The sequence below is a fragment of the Canis lupus genome, chromosome 12, assembly GCF_011100685.1.
Source record: "Canis lupus familiaris isolate Mischka breed German Shepherd chromosome 12, alternate assembly UU_Cfam_GSD_1.0, whole genome shotgun sequence".
Classification (NCBI taxonomy): Eukaryota; Metazoa; Chordata; class Mammalia; order Carnivora; family Canidae; genus Canis; species Canis lupus.
In genome coordinates, this window is record NC_049233.1 from 5,370,803 (window position 1) to 5,394,345 (window position 23,543).

At 37.3% G+C, this 23,543-nt stretch overlaps 1 protein-coding gene across 1 annotated transcript in view; it reads left to right on the plus strand.

The window, feature by feature from the left end:
- Window positions 1–23,543, plus strand: part of MAPK14 (mitogen-activated protein kinase 14) — a 73,170-nt gene that overhangs the window by 43,048 nt on the left and 6,579 nt on the right. The window contains 6 exon segments of the mRNA NM_001003206.1: window positions 3,917–4,028; window positions 4,734–4,763; window positions 5,101–5,148; window positions 6,255–6,369; window positions 6,931–7,002; window positions 18,996–19,075. Coding sequence (NP_001003206.1) covers window positions 3,917–4,028; window positions 4,734–4,763; window positions 5,101–5,148; window positions 6,255–6,369; window positions 6,931–7,002; window positions 18,996–19,075 — 457 coding nt within the window.

Sequence of the window (23,543 nt, forward strand, 5' to 3'; positions counted from 1 at the left end):
TAAAATGTGCTCATCTACATTTTCCTTTCACTCTCTTGTTTATTTAAAAGTTTATACCATTTTCATAAGCATTCAGTAACTTTGCATGATGCTTGCTTTTGTCCACTGTTGGAAGACTTATTTTTGGAAACCTTCCTTTATACCATGAATTGGAATTTGACAATTGGTTGTTGTAGATTGGTCTTTGAGGTTCATGGAAACAATACACAGTGATGAGGTTAGTTTCTGCAAGACACTTCTGCCACAAATAATGCTTTTCAGTTTACCTAATTGTAGCCTGGCATCAGTGCTTGTTAGTTATTACTACTTAGACTAATTAATCTTATATATTTACATAATGTTTTGAGTTTCACCTTCTGTCTGGTAATTTTAGTGATAAAATGGATGTGGTCTCTGATGGGGACAGTAGTGGAATATCCTAATTCAAAGCATAAGCTCTTTCTCTCTCAGATTGGGCAGTCAGTGGCCTTCTGTTTGTGTAGGATTTCTTAAGTCACTGGTAACCATTTAAACACAATAGCTATACTGGAAATTACTATGGTTGCATTGGTAATACCGCTTAACATCTTTGTGAACTAGCACAGACATAGTAGTTATGATTTTTTGGTTTTATTTCATGACAAATTAAGATAGATTCTATGTGGAATCATCTAGAATAATGTTTTCTTTCTCTACTTTTTCTCTTTAAAATTATTTTTTAAAGTCATAAAATGTAATTATTTGCAAAACAAACTGACAAAATAGAAATTGGATTCTCTCTTCCTCAACCTGAGCCTTGCAATTTGTCGTAATTGATATTATGGATATAACAACCATTACACTAGATCTTCTGGGAGAAATCCTGATTTCGAAATACTGACAACATTCTCATATTTGTTAGAATATGTGTCAGTTGGTATTAAAAAATTCAGTGACTGTGATTAAGATGGAATATTGTTAGGCTTTTGCCAGCTTTCTTCTTTCATTAAAGATTAACTTTGATAGTAAGTATTGAGAATTATTATGGAAATTATCTGGAGATGCTGCTTCCCTGGTTATTGTGACGCTTATGAAACTTTTTTAAAAAGATCATTCTCTTGACTTAAATTTGAAGTCAACTAGAAGAATTGGAGGCAATATGTGCTGTGATTAAGATCATGCATGGTCCTGAGAGCAAACAGTTTTCTGATTCAACCCCTGACTTTACCACTCTTTTAACCTTGAGCAGGTTACATATCCTTGTTCTGCCTCTGTTTCCTCATCAATGAAATGGGAAAACTAATGGGACTTACGTTTCAGACTTGTCAGGAAGAGTACATGAGACACAGGCATAACAAAGAGTGCTTGGCACAAAATAAGCACTGACTGCATTTGGTTATGTTATATTGAGCTTGGAACATCTCTTAAAAGAGAATTATCTTTATGAAACATTTCAAAAATCCAATTTATTCTTTAAGTTAGGTTTAGAGTCTGTCCTTTCCTTAAGGCAGTATAATTGTGCAAGCTTTAAAAACATGAAATGCTAAAAATCTTAATTTTACATGTAGGCCAAGTTCTGTTGATCTTTGTGAAATTGGAAATTGATGTTATCATCCCAACAGGGAAATTATGAAACAGAAAAAAAATTCAATTCCTCCTTAAGGAAAGAAACTAATAATAGTGTGTGTGTGTATGTGTGTAAGAGTGTGTGGAGAGAGGTCATACACATATTTATTTATACAATACATTAATAGTAGATTTAAATTTACTGGCCTGGTTTCTTTCCCTCCAAATTTATAAAAAATAAAAATAGAAATGAAATAAAATCAGCATTCTTTATAGCTCAACTGGTATACATTATTATTCAGCATCAGGAATGAATAGTGATTCTTATACAATAGATAAAACCTAACCTGCTTTTTTTAATTCAGCCTTTTTAGTACTGATCTGGTTTTTATGTTCCCATAACTGTGTGTAATACAGTAATGAGTGGGTAAGGCATTGCATCTAGAATATCTATGGTGAACCTGTTGGACTTGAATGTAATCATTCCTAATCTCACCACACCTGTGAGGAGAGGTTCTGGAATGCCCCATCTTACTTACTTATGTTCCTCCTTCCTTTATACTAAATGCAGGAATATTGTCAGTGAACAATATCCTTTTACCAGTGAAACCTGACAAAGGAGATTATAATTTGAAAATTTAAAGACACTCCTATTTTAGATTCTACAACTTGGTTTGTAATAAGGTGAAAATATAATGATAGATTGGAAAATCCAAGATACTTTATTTTGGCAGTGCATTTTTAGTTGCACTGTGTATTTCTCACGCAACAGAATTTTTTTAAAGAACTGATATGAACATATACATCATTCTTATCTTCATCTTTACTTTTTTTTTCTTTAGAAAATTTAGGAAAAGATACATCAAGTGGAACGAGTATAGAAATTTTTCGAAAAATAGATGGGAGGTGGTAAAATTACAATAGGGGTGTTGCAAATGAGCCTCTCATGAGTAGTTATTAGGTGTTTAGTTATCACTGTGGTACTTACTGGGTGGCCTTTTCTTTTTTTCTTTTGTGTATCATCATAACTGTACTCTTTAATCCCCATCACCTATTTCACCTATCACTCCACCGACCTCCTACCTGGTTTGTATAGTTTGGCTTGTTCTCCATAGTTAAGAATCTGTTTCTTGGTTTGTCTCTCTCTTTCTGTTTTTTTCCCCCTTTGTTCAATTTTTTCTTTTTTAAGTTGTACATATGAGTGCGATCATATGATATTTGCCTTTATTTCACTTAGCATTATACTCTCTAGCTTCATCCATGTTGTTGCAAATGGCAAGATTGCGTTCTTTTTATGGCTGAGTAATATATCATTGTATATACATATATACTTTATCTTCATCCATTCATTTATCAATGGACACTTAGGCTGCTTCCACAGTTTGGCTATTGTAACTAGGGCTACAGAAAAACATAGGGGTACTACATGTATCCCTTTGAATTAGTCTTTTTTTATTTTGGGGTAAATACCCAATAGTGTGGTTACTGGGTTGTAGAGTAGTTCTATTTTCAATTTTTTGAGGAACCTCCATACCATTTTCCACAGTGGCTGCACCATTTTGCATTCCCACCATTAGTGCAAGAGGTTCTGTTTTTCTCCACATCCTCACCGACACTGGTTGTTTTCATTGTAGCCATTCTGACTGGTGTGAGGCGATATACCTCATTGTAGTTTTGATTTGCATTTCCCTAATGATGAGTGATATTAAGCATCTTTTCATGTGTCTGTTGGCCATTTGTGTGTCTTCTTTGGAGAAATGTCTGTTCATCTCTTCTGCCCATTTTTTTTTTTAAGATTTTATTTATTTATTCATGAGAGAGACACACACACAGAGATAGAGACACAGGTAGAGGAAGAAGCAGGCTCCATGCAGGGAGCCTGATGTGGGACTTGATCCCGGGACTCCAGGACCATGCCCTGGGCTGAAGGCAGGCACTAAACTGCTGAGCCATCCAGGGATCCCCTCTTCTGCCCATTTCTTAATTGGATTATTTGTTTTTTGGGTATTGAGTTGTATCAGTTCTTTTTATATTTTGGATACTAACTCTTTATCAGATATGTTGTTTGCAAATATCTTCTATTTAGTAGGTTGCCTTTTAGGGATGGCCTTTTCTTAAAACTTTTAGGGCAGCCTGGGTGGCTCAGTGGTTTAGCGCCTGCCTTCAGCCCAGGGCGTGATCCTGGAGGCCCAGGATCGAGTCCCACATCGGGCTCCCTGCATGGAGTCTGCTTCTCCCTCTGCCTGTGTCTGCATTTCTCTCTCTCTCTGTCTCAAATGAGTAAATAAATAAAATCTTAAAAAAAAAAAAAAAAAACTTTTAGAAGCCTTATGAAGATAAGAGCTTTCATAGGGACCCTGGATTATCGTGTAACTCTCCCATTAATTTCTAGGTATCTGGTGACCCATCTTATGGGAGCAGATCTGAACAACATTGTGAAATGTCAGAAGCTTACGGATGACCATGTTCAGTTCCTTATCTACCAAATTCTCCGAGGTCTCAAGGTATATTCTTCCTCTTTCCAAAGCTTAAGAAAAGGAAGAGGAAAAAAAAGAAAAAACCTTTCTTATGGAAAATTTCGAACACTCACAGAATCACAAATACAATCATAGTGTAATGAACCCCTACGTTTACACAGTGACCACAATTTCCAACATAGGACCAATCTTTCCTTTGTGTTCCCCAAGCCCTGAATTATTTTAAAGCAAGTCTAGATGTAATGTTGTTCCACTCATAGATATTTCAGTATGTATGTCTAAGAGCTCAAGATTCTTCATTCTTACATCTGAAGAGTAGTAATAATTTCTTGATATAATCTAATATCTGGTTAGTGTCATGTTGAAACTTTAAAAACCTCCTCAAGGAGCCTAATTTATTTGTGGGAGGGGCAGATAAGTAATGTTTTAAAATTAAAACACCTTTGACATTTAGCAGCTTTGAGTCCTTATTGAACTCCACAAAACCAATCAGAAAACAAGTTGAAAGCTCTGTTTAACTCATAGCTCAACTCTATGAGTAGAGTTGATGGTATAGAAATCATAGTTATGATAAATGTACAGATTACTGTTAATTACTTGTTCTCACTTTTAATCCCACTATATAATACTAACAGTTCTTACTGGTTCATAAAAATATACTTCAACTATGTCATATGACCATAGAGGTTGGAGATGACTTTTTCATTTAATTGACTTTTTTCTCTTTCACAGTATATACATTCAGCTGACATAATTCACAGGGTAATGTATTGTGATTTTGATGAAATTATTTGGGGAGGAGGAGGGATACTAAAGTGGAGAGGACTGGAATTCAGCCAAGATCCTAATCTACACTTACTTTAGCTGTTGAACTGTTGATTGATTGTAACTTTGCTCTAAGTTTAAACTGATTAAAGAAAGAAGATACATAGTTTTTAGTTATTTAAAGCTAATTAGGATAGATAGTGACTATAGATGGAGATCACTGATAACTGGATAAAATCTTACCTTTATATTTGGATCTTCATCATTACCTGTGGGGAAACAACATACCATGCATCATGAAATTGATCATGTCCCCTCTGTACTTACTTCCTAGGACCTAAAACCTAGCAATCTAGCTGTGAATGAAGACTGTGAGCTGAAGGTGAGATGAAGAGACACTGGTAATTGTTTGTTTCAACGTGTAATTATATGTTTGACTAACCAGGCAGACTAATGAACAGATGGATTTGTAAAACCATGACTTTTTATCTGAAAATTCATGTTCTTAGGAATATCAGATTTTGAAACTTGAACCACAGACTTATGTAAGTTTTAAAGGATATTGAAGGTGGCATCAGGTGTCTTGTTTCCATTTTTAAATAAAGTTAAAATAGATATTTAATTTATTAGTTATAATAAAGGAAAATTATAGCCTGAATATCAAATAAGCAATCCTGAAGAGATAATTACTAAATTAGTTTCCTTAGAGAAAATAATTCAAATAGGAGATAAGTAGTTTATAGAGAATAAGCAGCTCTAGTATTCTTTTTCTCATTTTTACTCAGTCTTTTAAACTTAATTACAGTAAAATGTTTCAAGTGTACTCTTGACAAAATTTTTATATCCATTTAAGCACAAACACAGTAAAAATAAAGAACACTTTATCACTTCAGAAAGTTGGCTTGTGGTCCTTCCTAGCCAGTCCCCACCCCTCTACCCCTAATCCTGGCTTCAGACAACCACTGATCTGCTTACTGACTCTATAGAATAGATTTATTTTTTCTGGAATTTTGTATTAATGGAATCATACAGTATTTCTGTATGTATGTGTCTAACTTATGCTTAATATAATATTTTAAGCTCTGTGTTATATCAGTAGTTCGTTTCTTTTTATTGCTGTAGTATTCATTTTACGAATATGCCACAATTTGTTTATCCATCTACATGTTGATAGACATTTGCTTCCATTCTGGTTTGGGGCTATGTATAGCTGCTATGAATATTCACATGCAAGCCTTGGTGTGGATGTATGTTTCCATTGCTCTTGGGTAAATGCCTAGGAATAGCATTTTTTGTTGTGCTTTTTGTAATTTCACTCTTAAAGTTCCTGCTGTGTTTATCATGCATTCTTAGCATGGACTAGAAAGTATGTTTATGAAAGTGCTATATTGTTTTGCCTTTTTCTAAGGCACTGAGTTTTTTCCCCTCCTGCTTTATAAGTCTTAGGAGCTTGACTATTCCAGTGCCTGATTTTTCTTCTCTCCTTAGATCTTGGACTTTGGACTGGCCCGACATACAGATGATGAAATGACAGGCTATGTGGCTACCAGGTGGTACAGGGCTCCTGAGATAATGCTGAACTGGATGCATTACAACCAGACAGGTATTGCTTTTATTGGTTTTTGAGCACCTTATTAGTCACCATGTTGGGTGTATTTGGGATTCTTAGGAGTGGAGATGGTGGGAATGGGAGGAAATATCTTTTTTTCCCCCCTCAGTGATCCTTTTAAAATTGACAGGAAATATTTCACTTGCTTAGATAGAGAAAGTAGTGTTTTTATACCTAGCTTTCAAACTTTGTGATTTAGCAGTTGGGTTTTTATTTATTTAGATTTCCAACATATTCTGTGAGTACTTCTATCTGAAGACAGTGGGTTCATAATTTCAACCTCTCAACAATACTTGGGAGAATCTACCATTTCTACCAGTAAGGATCTCTGCCCCTTTATAAACAGCTTGTTTCTCTTGCCTTAGCTATGTTTTGACATCCCACCTATGGAGCCCTTTAGTGGGGTACAGGTCTTAATAAGCTTACTTCTATAAAGAAGAGTGTGATTGTTGCACCTCAAATATATATTATAATTTTTCACCTCTAGTTATAGCTTCTTTCAGGTCAAGTATGTTAGTAGTGACATTGTATGCCTTTTCTGTTTAATTTTACCAGTTGATATTTGGTCAGTGGGATGCATAATGGCCGAACTGTTGACTGGAAGAACGTTGTTTCCTGGTACAGACCGTATCCTTTAAAAAGTTTTGGATTCTTGTTTCTTATCTGTATTCCAGTGTCCATGGAAGTATATTACTTTTATCTGTCTCTAGGAAAGGCTCTCAGTTACTTGCTTATATGGTTCAGATATGTGTTACGAGATCTACCCTCTGGCTGAGTATCTTGCCTTGTCAAGAGAGAGGCTTCAATTTCCTTGTGTGAATTGGAAAAATTCTTCATAAGCTAGAGAACTCTTTACATCTTTCACGTCATCCTTTTGCACTGAGTCCCTTATTATATTAATCTTCCCACAGCAGTTCTGCAACCTGAGCATATTCCCGAGAAGCTCCAGATCTCAATGACTGGTTTAGTCTGCTTGTACAACGCTTAATGAGCACAAGGTACCCATTTATAAACCAGGGGTATCTTTAGCTTATATGTTTGGTTTGCATGTTTAAAACATTATATTTGGTCCCTATAATGATGTACCTGCTGACTGTCTTTATATTTGTTGTTTAACAAGTAATAAAAACAAGAAGTGATAAGGTCATCCTGATGTGTGCCTTTTTTTTTTCCAGCACAATTTTGTTTTTATCCTAGAATGTAGCCAAACCTTAATTTACTTCCAGATTTGTTATCTAGTTTACGGCTTATCACAGCCCTTTTATTTTAGGTCCTTTCCTATCTGCTGCATGCCCATTTCATGGTTTAGAAATAATATCAGCAAAATGTGGTTTTTGTTGGAAGTCCCATTACTTGCACTTGGGGAAAACATTCAGGTGGGAAAGAATGTTGACTTATGTGTCTAGAATTAGGTTTGAAGATTTTTGTAAAATTCATCTGACTAGCCTATAGTGGGTTTGGTTGAGCTTTAGAGATGCTGCAGTTATGCTGTGAATGTGTTCTATCATGCTTAGAGACCTAAAAGCTGTTTCAGCCCTTCACCTAGGCAAACTCTCATTGAGTTTATAATTAATTTACTGCTAACAGTTTGGGGTATACTTCCATGGTGACTGTGATGTTCATGTTGTCTATCCACATGTTCTAACTATCTTCTGCTAGAGAAAAAGTACTTTCCTACTGAACTGAAAAACTTCTGCCCCTGAGGCAAAGCTGTTTCTTTCCCTCTGAATATTTCTGCATTGGTACAGAGTTCTGTCTCCCTATATTTACTGCTCTTCATTCCCAGATTCTTAAAAAACTAGTGTTTTTCCTTTGTCCTTTGTTTCATTCACCTTATGTCTGCGTCTTAGAAATGTGGTATATACATTACAGTTGAGGCTAAGAAAATGAGGGAAAATTTGTTATTTCCCCTTTTCCTCAGTTACATGTCTCAGAGTCTCATCCTCTAGCCTGTCTTCCCAAGCACACTACTGTGATGCATTTCTCTATTCCCCTCTTCCTTTGGTCTCCTCTCTATCTTTATCTGTCTTCGGTCAGCAGCAGACACTCATGCCTCCAGAGATAACCAGAGTGGTGCAGAGAGAGACAGACAGACAGCAGGGTATACTCGTGGAGAGCAAATACTCTGGAATCAGACTACCTGGGTTTATAGGTCCTACCTCTTTTACTCCCAGCTGTGTGACTTTGAGTACGTTTTCTAACTTCTGTCTCCTGGTTTCTTTAAACATAAAATGCTAATGGTAAATACCTCACAAAGTGACTGTGAGAATTCAGTGAGATAGTATCTGGAAAGTACTTAGCCTGCCAGGAAATGTTAGACATCATCTTCATTAGTGACTTTGGGAAACAGTTATTCCCTTTACCTTCCCACTCTTTTGTCTACCTATGAATCATTATGGTTTTATCTCACAGATGGCTGTCTACTCCCTGATGGCTTGACTCTTTTAGAATGCTAACTTTCAGGAGCACCTGGGTGGCTTAGTCGGTGAAGCATCTGAGTCTTGATTTCGGCTCAGGTCATGATCTCAGGGTTGTGATATTGAGCCCTACATTGGGCTCTCTGCTGGGCATGGAACCTGCTTAAGACTCTCTTTCTTTCTCTCTCTCTCTCCCCCTCTCTCTCCCTCTCCCTCCCCTTCTCCCTCTCTTTCCCTCTCCCTCTCCCTCCCCTTCTCCCTCTCTTTCCCTCTCCCTCCCTTCCTTCCTCCCTCTCTCTTTTCCTCTCCCTCTCTCCCCCCTCTCCTTCTTCCTCTCCCTCTGCCCTCCCTTACTCTTGCACATGCACATACTCTCTCTTGAGAAATATAAAATAAAATAAAATAAAATAAAATAAAATAAAATAAAACTAACTTTAAACCTGTAAGAAGTCTTCCTTTTTTTCCTTTTGTGAACTTTAGATAGAAAACCTAGGATTTAGACTTTTTACAATGGGCTTTTTTTTTAATACATGAAAATTCATTTCAGAATTCTTATTTTAGGGGCATCTGGGTGGCTCAGAGGTTGAGCATCTTCCTTTGGCTCAGGTCGTGATCCTGGAGTCCTGGGATCGGGTCCCACATCAGGCTCCCTGCCTGGAGCCTACTTCTCCCTCTGCCTATGTCTCTGCCTCTCTTTCTGCCTCTTTCTCTGTGTCTCTCGTGAATAAATAAAATCTTTATTAAAAAAAACCCACAAAATTCTTATTTTAGTAAAGCACCATTTCTTTTCTACTTGGCTCTTTTTTGAGACAGATATTCTCCTGGATCATAAAAATCAAATTCAGAAGATTTGTATTTTTAATATACATAACCCCCATCTTGTCAGTTGCCATCTGTGTAGATGTAGCTTTGGTGGCCTGACAAGGAAAGAGGAAAGTGTTGTCTATTATTTTTTTTCTTGCTTGAAGTGTGCAATTGCTTATAGTCTACCATAGTGGTTCTTAACTCTCATTTTTCATCAAAATACTTAGGGGAGCAAAATACTCTGGGGCACCACCCCAGAGACTCAAACCCACACTTTATGTGGGGTGAAAGCACAGGCTTTGGCATATTTTTTAAGTACCCAGTTGATTCTAGTGTATAATAGGTGTTAAGCACAACTAGAGTCTAACTCAATTGAGTCTTACTTTTAACTTTTTAGGCTGATCCTAAAAAAACATTTAATTAGGCAATCTTTCTTTCTTTCTTTCTTTCTTTCTTTCTTTCTTTCTTTCTTTCTTTCTTCTTTCTTTCCTTTTCTTTTCCTTTTCTTTTCTTTCTTTTTCTTTTCTTTTCTTTTCTTTTCTTTTCTTTTCTTTTCTTTTCTTTTCTTTTCTTTTCTTTTCTTTCTTTTCTTTTCTTTTCCTTTTCTTTTCTTTTCTCCTTTCCTTTCCTTTTTCCTTTCCTTTTTCCTTTCCTTTCTTTCTTCTCTTTCCTTTCCATGCCAAGGAGATCAGAAAGTTTAGAATTGAGACTTATTTACCTAAGAGGTCGAGAGGATATTAGAAAACCTCTAATTGAACTCCCTGTTTTTTATAGATGAGAGGAAACCAAGACCCAGAGACGATAGATCCAGAACTGTTATTTATGACTCAGGTCACAGTTTCTTAGCATTATTTTATTTGTTGCCTATTCCTCTTATTTCTAGAACTCTTCTTCTTCCTTTTTTTTTTTTTTTTTTTTTTTTTAGAACTCTTCTTAAAACCTTTGGAGAATGTACTGGCTCTGCACAGTCTTCCTTTGCCCAGAAAAGCATGCAGCTACTGCTTATTTGTGATTTTTATTTTTATTTTTATTTTTATTTTTTTTATTTGTGATTTTTAAATGCAACTGAATGCTGCAGCAACCTCTAGAGCATGCTCTTTATTTGAGTGCCTTCTTCTCCCTATTTTTCTCATTTATTAACTATCTTGTATTTAGAGATACTTGTGGTTTTAGCTTCTAGATAAGTGCTATCTAATAGAATTTTCTGTGGTGTTGCAAATGTTCTCTATTTGTGCTATGCACTGTGGTGGTTGGTAGCCACAGCCACATGTGGCTACTGAGCACTTAAAATATGGCTAGTGAAACTTGGGAGCTGATTAAAAATATTTCTGTGGTGAAATGTATTAACATAAAATTTGCCATTTTAACTTTTTCTTATTGTGGTAAAATATGCCCAACAGAACTTCCCATTTTAACCTTTTTAAAATATACAGTTCATGGGCACTAATTACATTAACAAAATTGTGCAACCATCACCACTATTGTATTTCCAAAACATTTTTATCACACCAAACCAAAACTCTGTGCCCATCGAACAGTACCTCTCCATTCTTCTTTCCTATAGCCTCTGATTTCCTTTCTTCTACTTTCTGAATTTGCTTATTCTAGACATTTCTTGTAAGTGGAATCCCATAATATTAGTTCTTTTGTTTCTTGATTATTTTCCTTAACCATAATGTTTTCAAGGTTCATCCAAGTTCATCCTTGTTTCCAGAACTTCATTCCTTTTTTTATGGCTGAATACTATTCCATTGCATGTGTATGCCACATTTTGTTTATGCACTCATCTGTTCATTGACATTTGGGTTATTTTCACCTTTGGCAATTGTGATTAGTGCTACAATGAATATTGGCATACAGCTATTTGTTTGAATCTCTGCTTTCAGTTCTTTGTGGTGTATGTCTAGGAGTGGAATTGTTGAGTCATGTGGTAATTCTTTGTTTAGCTTTTTGAGGAGCCACCAAACTATTTTCCACAGCAGTTACACCGTTTTTGCCCACCAATGATGTATGCGTAATTTTTCCACATCTTCACCAACACTTGTTCTGATTTTTTCTTTTCTTTAAATTATCTTCTTTTTTTTTTTTTAATTCATCCTCGTAAGTATGAAGTGGTATCTCTTTGTAGTTTTAATTTGTATTTCCCTAATGACCGATAATGTTAAGCATCTTTTCCTGTGTATATTGGCTATTTGTATATCTTCAGTGGAGGAATATCTGTTCAAGTTGATTATCCATCTTTTAATTAGATTGTCTTTTTGTTGTTGAGTTTTTAGTTCTGTATATATTATGGATATTAAACCTTCATTAGATACATGATTTGCAAATATTATCTCCCATTATGTGGGCTGTTCACTTTCTTGATAATGTCCTTTGAAAAGGTTTTGAATTTAATGAAGTTCCAATGTATCGGTTTTTTTCTTTTGTTGCTCTTGTCATATCTAAGAATATATTATCAAATTTGCGGTTGTGAAGATTTACTGTGTTTTCTACTAAGAATTGTAAGGGTTTATCTCTTAGATCTTTGATCCATTTTGAGTTAATTTTTGTATATGATGTCAGATTAGTAGTCCAACTTTATTCTTTTGCATGTGGAAATCTAGTTGTCTCAGCACCAATTGTTGGAGAGACTGTCCTTTCCCAGGGGCTGGCACTTCTGTCAAAGGTAATTCTATTCCATTGGTCTGCACATCTATCCTTAAAGCAGTCCCACACTGTTTTGATTCGGGCAACTTTGATTCCTGTAAGTTTTTGAATTCAGGAAGTGTGAGTCAGTCCTTCAACTTTGTTCTCATTATCAAGTGTTTTTTGTTTTGGGTTTTTTTTGTTTTTTTTAGGAGTAGTTTTCCTTTTCTTTTCAAGGTCTTTTGTAATCCCATATAGATTTGAGGATGGACTTTTACATTTCTGCCAAAAAGGCTATTGGAATTTTGGTAGACATTGTGTTGAATTTTTAGTTCACCTTGGTAATAGTGACATCTTAACAGTATGAAGTCTTCCTATCTATGAGCACAAGATGTCTTTCCATTTTTTATTTCTTAATTTCTTTTATAATTTTCATTGGACAAAACTTTCACCTTCATGCTTAAAAGGCATTTTATTCTTTTAGATGCTATTGTAAATGGAATTGCTTTCTTAATTTCCTTTTCAGGTTGTTTATTATTGGTGTGTGGAAACACAACTGATTTTTGTTGATTTTGTACCGTGCATCTTTTTTTTTTTTTAATTTTTATTTATTTATGATAGTCACATACACAGAGAGAAAGAGAGAGAGAGAGAGAGGCAGAGACATAGGCAGAGGGAGAAGCAGGCTTCATGCACCGGGAGCCCGACGTGGGATTCGATCCCGGGTCTCCAGGATCGTGCCCTGGGCCAAAGGCAGGCGCCAAACCGCTGCGCCACCCAGGGATCCCCTGTACCGTGCATCTTTACTCAATTTGTTTATTAGCGCTGGTAGATTTCTTGTAGGTTCTTTGGTATTTTCTATACATAGGATCATCTCATCTGCAAATAGAGATGGTTTTACTTCTCCCTTTCCAGTTGTTCTGGCTAGAACTTCCAGTACAGTGATGAATGACAGTGGTGAAGTGGGCATCCTTGTTTCGTTATCAGAGGGAAAGTTTTCAGTCTTCATTGACTATGATTTTAGCTTTGTGTTTTTCATAAATGCTCTTTATCATGTCAATGAAACATCATGTCAGAAATTCCTTTGTATTCAGTTTTATGAGTGTTTTAAATCTGAATTTCAAAATGTATTAGATTTTATATAGATTACATATAAATTTAATCACATGTGATTACTGGTATTGCATTGGGAAGTTTTAGATCTCTACAATTCTTGTTCCTATTCTGCTTTTTTCTCTCTCTCTCTTTTTTTTTTTTTTTTTGTCATTAGTCTCCTTGAAAGATTCTTTTAGTACTGGTTGTTAATAATCCTTGGAGTTTCCCTAAAGGTGTAGGAAATACTAATTTTTCTTAAAGGTAATTATACATTATTAGCTTTTCATTTTCATTTATGACTATGTAGAACCCCTCTTCCAGGTAGGTCAAAAGCAGTATTATTTTTTTAAGGAATGAAGCACTGCCTTCCAAGTCCAGTTGACTAGGTATATCAAGTGGACATGGCTGGTGGAACTTCATATTTCGGAGAGAGTGAGGATATAGAATGTCTCTTTAGGTCTAGTGCTAACTTATTTCAAATGCCAATCGTTTTGGGAAGTGACCAGTTAGAAAATGGTTTTATTAACACTTAATAGTCGGTAGCCTAAGGAAGAGAGGAGGTAAGTTTCCCAGCCCTGTACACGCCAAATACTTGTTCTCTTCCAGAGGTCACAGCATTTGCTTGCTGTGGTTTTCTTTTCCTAAGTAATCAAATGAATTTCCTAAATGTGTACAACTTTTTTTCCTTCTTTTATTTTAATAGAAGTGGTACTCTTAAGATATTAACTAGAGGATAATGGAGCTGTTGAGTTATAACCCACTTGCCATTAGCTGCTGCCTTACTCTGTATGAATTTCCTTAGTGTATTAAATTTGCTCCTTAATTCTTCTTTATTCATTTTTTCTTTTTATTTTTTTCAAACATTTTATGAAATACTACAAAAAGGCAAAGAATAATGTAATGAACACCTATGTTTATAGCTCTCAGGTTATGAGATAAAACATGACAATAGAGCTAAAAATTTTTGGTGTACCCCTTCTGTCACATTTACCCCTCACTTGTAGTCACTAGTTTCAAATATTCTCTTATTCTATTTTTTGAATTAAAAAAATATATTTTTAGATTTTATTTATTTATTCATGAGAGACAGAGAGAGAGAGAGAGGCAGAGACACAAGGCAGAGGGAGAAGCAGGCTCCATGCAGGGAGTCTGACGTGGGACTCGATCCCAGGACCCTAGTATCAGGCCCTGGGCTGAAGGCGGTGCTAAACTGTTGAGCCACCCGGGCTGTCCTGAATTTAAAAATTTTTTTTAAAAGTAAGCTCTACTCCCAGCAGGGGGCTCAAACTCACAACCCTGAGACCAGAGTTGCATGCTCCACCAGCTGAGCAAGCCAGGCACCCTTGTTCTCTCTCATTTTAGAATTTATTTATTTGCTTAGGAGGGAGAATGGTGTGGGGCAAAGGGAGAGAGAATCTCAAGTAGACTCCCTGCCGAGCACAGAGCCTGACGCGGGGCTCAATCTCACAACCCTGAGATCATGACCTGAGATCATGACCTGAGCCAAAACCAAGAGTTAGGCACTCAACCAACTGAGCCACCCAGGTACCCCTGTTCTCTCTTATTTTTTTAAAAAGCAGTTTTCCTAAAAAATGTTGAAGAAGAAGAATATTTCACTAGACTATTTGCCTTTTCTTCTCCAACTTGAAAATACAGATTTTTTTTCTCCCAGAAAAGATTGGAATTTTCATCTGTATCCACAAACCTAGAATACCTTAAGAATTTGTGTGTGTGTGACAGTGAAAATGACTGTTCTGACAACCAAGAAGAGAAGAAAGTAGGGTAGGTCTTCTCATAGTCCATCCTGTCATCCTTTCCTACCCTCCAAACATTAATATTCTGGATTTTGTTTCATTGAAAACTGTGGGTCACGTGCAGCAGTTAGTTGCAGGGATATCCTGCACCTGTTCCCTTCCTCATCTTCAATTCTCTGGCCTGTGGACACTTTCTAGGAGTTGCCTAAACACTTAGAAATGAATAGAATATTCCTCTCTTCATTTCCCTATGATCCAGTATCCTTAGATTGATTTCTTTATCTGTTCATTCTACCTTTTACTTATGTTACAGAGAACCTAAAGAGTAATCTTAGCCCTCAGTGGTTGTTTTAGAAAGGACCAGGAGATCTATGATTTAAATTTTGACGATTTGATCATGACAGTTAAAATATGTTTTTACCTAATAGTAAAAATTTCTTCTATCTAGGGGGAAAAAGGGGTTAAACCAGTTATGAAGGATGGCTTGTTGTGGAAATAACTAATTGTCATAATGTGGTAAATTTTGCTTTGCTCTGCTTATGTAGCTACTTGAAGCGCCCTCTGGCCTTAACTGCCTGGACAAATTCTAGTAGCTGGTACTATTGGAAGACTGACCTGTATTTCTATGGATTTGCCAGTTGTTGGAGAACCTATGGTGATTTCTTCTGAGGTCTGCATGCTTTGACTTCTTTTATGCAAGTGCTTTTAGCTACTAAGTAGGTTTTTATTTTGCATTGTGTGTTTACTAATCTCCTAAGTATTGGCTACTGTGCTGTACCAACTCTCTTTGTCCATGGCCCTTACACACTCTTGGCACTATATTTTTATACTCTCTATGGTGTAAATGCTTCAGATGGAGTGTTTGAGAACTTTGTTAGGCCTGATATTAAATGAAACGACTTTTCTTAACTTTTTTGTATTGAGACTTCCCATAGAGTATGTTCATTTTGGTTTTGAGAGCAAGGCAGAGGGGATAGAGCTGAGTTTAAAAGCATATTACAGCAAGTCTTTTTAAGCCAACCAACATTTATCAGACTACTCCGTGGAAGGTGCTAGAGATAGGAGCAGCTATCGCCAAAAACAGAATGATCATAATCAGTGGAAAGTAAGTTACAGGAGTTACTGGAACAAATGTCTACTCTCTGATTATAGAATAAGACAGTGATAATAACGCTATAACAGGTATAACTAAGTTATTGAGAAGAAGTAGAGATTAATTTGAGCCTAAGATTCATGGTTTGAGTAGGACTCTGAAAAAAAAAAAAAAAAAAAAAAAGAACAAGCTTGGTAGGAGGGGAGAGTAGAGGGCATTTCTGTTTGACTTGGATAAATGAAAAGCTAGAAGCTTTACAGTGCCTAAAAGATTTGGCATGCATTGAAGCATTGAGTACATTAAGGAGTAATAGTTTGAGGCAGAGTCAGGAAAGAAGCTTGATGCCAAACCAGAGAGGGCCATGAGGGGCTGAGGAGTTGGGGCTTTATACATCAGGCCTGTGATTGATTCGTACCTGCAAAAGCAGGAGAGAGGCACACGGGATCCCCCACTCATGGCTGTAGTGAGCCACTGTGGCCAGTGGGGGTGGCACAGTCTTCAGGTATGTTAAAGTGAAGTTAGGGCAGTTAAGCAACTCAGCCCAGAGTCTGCTGCCGTCCGTGGAGAGACTATACAACTTGACTCCTTTTTGTAGTCAGAAGTCTCTTAAAGGACAGTACCAATCTCAACAGCTTTATTTATAGAGAGTAGTTTTGATACATATATTGTAAAACTACCTGCTTGAGAGTTGAAGTAGTTTAGTTGGTTTCCATATATGATATGCTTTGTGAGGTGGGGTAGCTACCCACTTGAATTTGTTCTGGAAGAGTGTGAGGGGAAGTAACACTTGTAAACTGAATCATTTTACATGAGCAAAGGGGGATGCTCTACAAATTCTACTGTTGTATAGTTAATTTTAGAGCAAGACAGTAATCATCCGCCCTCCCCACTCTGTCCCCATTAATGCATACTTTAGATTTTTTTCTTGTCAGCATTTTGAACTGAGAATCAGTATTGAAATTTTAATTTCCAGAATACATTGATTTTTGCCATTTGCAGATGACAAAATTTTCTACTAATTCTTAATTTAGAAGCAATTTGTATGAGTGGACTTGTTTGTAATTTATCCTTGTTTTCTATGGAACACAAGTTGTTTAGGTCTGGAATGGGGTTGAGCAAACCTTTACTTAAAGAGCCAGATAACAAATATTCTAGGGTTTGGGGATCGTATGGTTTCTGTTGTAAGTACTCACTCAGTTCTGCTGTACATAAAACGAAAGCTGTACATAAACTAACAGGCATGGCTGTGTTCCAGCAAACCTTTATTTTCAAAACAGGCAGCAGGCTGGTCTTTGCTGACTCCTATCTAGAATTTTCTTCATTTAAGCCAATTTCATATCTGGAGGAGAAAAAAAAAAAAAAAAAAAAGAACAGGGCAAGATGCCAGTGTTATTGCATAAGTAATTCCTGTAACTTGGGCAACTATGGTTTGCAGAGGCCATTATTTTTAAGTTACACCATATTACCTTCATATGTGTAATCATAGGCAGAAATATTTTCTTCTGTCCTCCTTTCCATCCTGCTCTCCCTACCCCTCAAATATTCTGAGAGCCCACCATGGAGCAGATGGCAGGCTAGGTGCTGGGAATAGGTGGCACAGTCAGGGTGGCTCCTGCTCTCATAGAGCCACAGGTCAGCAGAGGTGACAGACGGGAAGCAAACAAAATAATTCTAGATTGTGATAAGCACTTTAATGTTTGCAAGCATTGTGCTGAGGTAGAGAATACAGGGAAGAGGGGGCTTCTTTATGTTGGGGGCAGCCTCTCTGAGGAAGTGAGTTTAAGCTGAGACCTGAAGTTGAGAAGGACCTAATATGTGAAAAACCTGACGGGATTTGTCAGGTTTTTCACGTATTAGCATCAGAAGACGGTCATCCTCCCCTCCTTCATCCCCCCAATGTCAGTGTAGACACAGATAAACTATTCACACTTTCGTAGAGAATATTAAAAGCTATTTTATATGATTTTTTTTCCTCTCCCCTTTTAACTTCCTTTTTTAAAGCAAGGCTAGAGGCAGTAAGAACAACTGAAAAGTTTTTGTCTTCTGGTTAACACATGCGCATACATTCTGAGTGTGCATGGAAGAGTTGGCTACCAGAATTAAGGTTTGGACATTGTAGCCTATTGTTCAGAGCCTCTGGGGTGTGTGAGGTTTGTCATTGCTTTTGTGAAATGGTAACCTCTGGCATTCTGCTACACTATGGCGCTCCTGAAGAACATGTGGATGCGGTGAGGGAGTGGGGCCCTCTGCTGGTCGACTGTCACTCATCACTCTTGTGCGCCTGCCACAGCCTGCATCCAGGCAGAGGCTTGAAGGCCCCTGTCGTATTACAAGTCCCTTGGGTTAAGCCTTCGGGAATATTCACAGGTGGTCACAGCTAGCTCTAGCTCCTATGCTTTGCTGCTTTTTTTGTGTCTGTAGCACTCTGCTTACCAGTGCTCTTCGCTTAACTGGCTACTCATGCTTTGGTGGAAGGTGAAGAGGTGGGTGTGGACAGAGTGAAGCTTTTGTGTTTTCACGGGCTGTCTTTAGCAGCTAAGTACCCAGCTAATGTCACTTTGCTTTACTGATAAGTGACGTTGACAGATACACAAAATGAATATAAATCGGTGATGTGTGTGGCAGTGTTCTGAGTCTTTGTACAGGAGGAGCATGTTCTACTTGAAGTGACCGTCGTGCAGAAGCCTTGATCCAGATGAATTCACCATTCTGGCTTGGTTTGGGGTTTTTAATTTTTGTTATTGGGGTATTTTGTTTGTTTTGTTTTGTTTGTTGTTGTTTGTTTTTTATTTTTATTTTGTCCCAACATTTTCCTTTATAGTCCACCATTAGATATTGATCAGTTGAAGCTCATTTTAAGACTCGTTGGAACCCCAGGGGCTGATCTTTTGAAGAAAATCTCCTCAGAGTCTGTGAGTTGATGCTTTGATTGTAATTATCTGCCCTTTTGGGAGCCTCTGCCACTTGCCTTCCATCAGTCTGTACTTTGCCCTGAGTATGTTTGTAAGCATGTGTGCCCTTTTGTGCTGACTTTCAGGATGAGGGGTGTGTGTGTGTGTGTGTGTGTGTGTCTGTCTGTATGTCTGTGTGTACATGCACTCATCTGCCCCCATGCATGAGTGTGTTTTATTCTCTGTTGGAGTATGTACTTAGATCATGAGAGCTTGTATTGGGCAGTAGTATCCATGATTTGAGATTGTAACTCATTCCATGAAATTAAAGAAAATTTGTCTACGTTATCAAGCCCTGACATCATCTTTCTCAGAAGTTTACATGCATTTAAGCTCTTTTTATGTTTTGGTTAGTGTTTGTTCTCAGAGCGTGAGCTTTACCACATATTAGTGTAGCTTCACTATAAGAATGAAGTGTGCATTGTGTTCACACTACTGCCCTTTTCCAGAAGTTACTGCCTTTTACTGCTTTAGAATAGACAACTCGCATATCTTGTATAAGTTGTCTGTTCCCAACAAGGGCACCTCTCCACCCTGTTTCCAGACCAGTCCTGGTAACTCACATCCTCTGGAGTAGACTTGTAAATCCTTCCTCCCACAGCCTCCCTTTGTAATTACAAGTCAATAACCTGAGAAAAAGCTTTGGCGCTAATGCTTTCCTGCCTCTAAGCAGGGATTTAGAGAGAAGCCATGGGAATGTGACTCTGGCTTACTTTGGCTTCAATTTCCTGCTGTTGGTCATTTTCTGGGGCCAGAGGCAAGAGAGAAATCATGAAAGCTCAGCCTTTCTCCCTTTTCTCCTCTGTCTGCTGCCAGGCAGTTGACTAAAAGGGAAAAAGAACTGTGGAGCCAAGCTCCAAGTGTGCCTTCCTGAATTCTCCTCCCAGCATTCTGACTAAAGGGGTCCCTTTGCCCAACTGGAAGGAATGCTGGGTGGCTTGAGGCAGGCTTGAGCAGGTGAGTTTGAATGGTGCATCATCTCTCTTACAAAATAAAGAATATTGTCATCTGGTATGTTTCTGGTACATTCTACTAACAGACCACAAAGTCCAGTGTATTTATGAATTTCCACTCTGAGAGATGTAAGATACTGTGCTGGCTCTATTATTTTGTTTCATTTATTTATTTAAGATGAAGAAGGAAAAGCACAGAAAAGCTGTGACTTGCCTGAGTCATGCACTGAGTCACTTGGCAGAGCTGAGCATAGATCTCAGATGTTCTGATAACATCATCTTTATTTTTTTATTTTTTATTTTTTGATAACCTCATCTTTAAACTTTAATCTCATGCAATTGCACACTATTTTGAAAGTCATTTGTCAAAGTGACTGACCACTGTGCCAACACAAAGGAGTGGGGAAGCTGGATAGAGTGAATCAAAGAAGATAAGAAATGGTGCTTTCTTGTTTTAAATGCATGTACTTAGAAAGACTGGTAATAGAGAAGACATGGGGGCAAGGGAGTGGGGGTGGGAGAAAGTTCAGTTTATTTACCAATAGTACTAATGAGACTAAGATAGTAAATTCATTCTCTGTCTGGGAATGGTCACTAGCAGCTCTTTCTCAGTCCCTAATCTGCCCTATAGATATGTGTAGCTAGTCACAAGATTTTTAAAAGAAAAAGCATGGGTAATATCATATTTACCTATTATTAATCCATCATTTATTGTTAAGAAAGAAACAAAATCAAGTGCCCAACCTAATAATGAGATGTCTTTATCTTATGTGAAATAGGGCACATCATACATTTAAACAGCTCTAGAGTTGGGCATAATAAAATTATCTACCAGAATGCAGAATGTACTCCAATAATAGTGTGTTGAGTATGGGAATAAGAGAGGCTTTTTTTTCCCCCTACATGGTTATGATGAATGGATTAAAAGGTTTTAAACATTCAAAGGGGTAGACAAGATTAATTTGACATTACTAATAATGCCCCAAGTATCAGTTTATCTTAAAAGCACATGATGTGTGTGGGACGCATGGTGTGTAAATAACAAAGCCAGGTGAGTAAAATTGTTTTAAGAATTTTAAAAATTGAAGGAAAAATTCATTAGTGAAGGAATGTAATAAAAGAAAGCCAATAGCTATTTTCATTACTCCTGCAAAGTAGTAAGATGGTGATGCCATAATTTTTTCAAGTCTTTATTTAAATTAGTTAGTTAACATACAGATGCCATCATTTATGTAGAAATCCAGTCAACAGGTATTAGGACATTGTAAGATAATGCAATAATGGATGGGCTGATTGAGAACAAGTTGGGATGTGCTGTAAGAAAGGGGATAAATGGCCCATGGCAGCTAAGGAGAGAGGAGTGTTTTGCTTAGTGACCCAGTACCTATAGTAATCAGTGAAAGAACAAAAAGTCATATAAAGAAACCAAAAGCCCTTTCACTGACTCCCATTTTTCCCTAGAAATATATTCTTGCTAACCTCCTGACAGGAAGGGGATATAATAATGCATTTGACTAAAGGAGACAAAAGTAGAAATTGCACAGGCCAAGTATTGTTCATAAGAAAGAAGAGGTGGCAAGATTCAAAGATTTTAAAACCCAATTGGTATTCTACTATTCCTAGTTTACTTAATGAGCCATTTTTATTGTATTTCTTCACATGCAAAGTACTGTTGGTATGTCATTTGTTTAAAGGCAAATCTAAACTTTGTTGAGAGAATGTTAAAAGGGCTTCATGCCACCTTTTAAATTTGCTGGCCTCTGTCCTTGGGCATAAGGAGTATGAAAGGCAGGATGCAGCACATATTCCAGCTCTCTCCTTATATATTTGCAGTCCCCTGACCACTAGGGAATTTGAGTTCTGAGGATGAGGTAATGTGAAAAATTAGTGAAGGAAGCCACAAAGAAGTGTAATTGCTTGACCAGGGTGCTCATTGAAGATGCTGCTATAACCAGGGGTGGGGATGGGGGAATTAATAGTTTACAAAGAAAGAATAGAGACAGATTTTTATTGAATTGCAATTGATTTTTAAAAATCCCATCACTACTCCTTTAATAGGAACATGTGATAAACTAACAGTTCATGTAACATTTTGGAGGAGGGGGACTTGTGTTAAAGTTGATGGGGCAGCAAGAAAAGAGAAGTTTGACATGCCACTTCCATGTGTGCTTGTGCATATGGAAGACCTACTAGTTTCGTCCTTGTCAGATCATTGCAGAGCATTTTGCAGACTTCTTCCCAGCTGTTTACTAAGTGAAGTCAGCCTATTCACCTGTTAGAAACTTGTGGAAGAAATCACTGTGGCATGCTACAATACCATCAGCAGCCTGTGACTTCTATTTTGTCTTTGCCATTAGCTTCTAACTTTGCCCTGTGTGTCCTCTTTCTTCATCACCATTGTGTGTTTGGCATGTTTTATAAATGTACCACTACTAATGTCTTTGAAACTTGGCATTGCTTATCAGCTCGCACACCCACCAATGTTTTACATTTGGAGGGGTGGTGCCTTGGAGAGTTACCAGAACCTGTGCCACGAAAATTTAACCACTTCCTTGAATGGATATATTGAAAATTTTGTTTTGTCCAAAGCTGAATCAAAATTTTCTGAATCATCTCCATTTACCCCCTCCCCCTCCCCAAAGCAAACAGGTTTTGGCCATCAATATTTGAAAACCATTCTCCGGCTGGCATCCTGGATCAAGGGGCAGTCCCTTTCCAGGGAGCCTAAAATATTTCATGTTAAAGATGATGCTAAAATAAAAGAGAAGTAATTTTTCTTATCTGCATGGCCAGTTCCTGGCTGCATGCCTAATAATTCTCATGCCATTCCATAGAAGCGTGCGTTCACATGCAGCCTTGGGCTCTGGCCTGGGATGGATGGGACGGGTGGGAAATTGATTTTTTGTTCATTTGGGGTGGCTTTTTTGGCCTTCTTGAGAACTTGAGTTGAAAGTTATTTTTTTGCACTGTATGTTTAACAATGCCCTTGACTAGGCATCTAAGATATTAACCAGCTTCAGCAGATTATGCGTCTGACGGGGACCCCCCCTGCTTATCTCATTAACAGGATGCCAAGCCATGAGGTGAGAACAAACAGACTGTATAGGAATAGCCAATTCAGAAGGCCACATTCTCATTTTATTGCCACTGTATAACCAACACAGTTTTTAATATCACTGAGTGCTTGCATGTGCCTTGAGGGGCTACTAAGGTGATGAGTGCGTATGTGCTATGGCAGGATGCTGACATTTGGGATAAAATGTCATCCAATCCTATGGGTTGAGAATATAATTTATAGGCTTGTAAATAGAAAATGATGTTACTTTTATATTTGGGTTTTATAAATTTAGTGCTCGAGAAGCCATTATGTTTTCCTAGTTAGGGTATGTTAGCATCTGATGACTGTAGCCTGGAAGTGTATTTAACTGAGGGCCATTAGGATGCTTTCCTATTCATTAGTTTTTTATAATGACCAA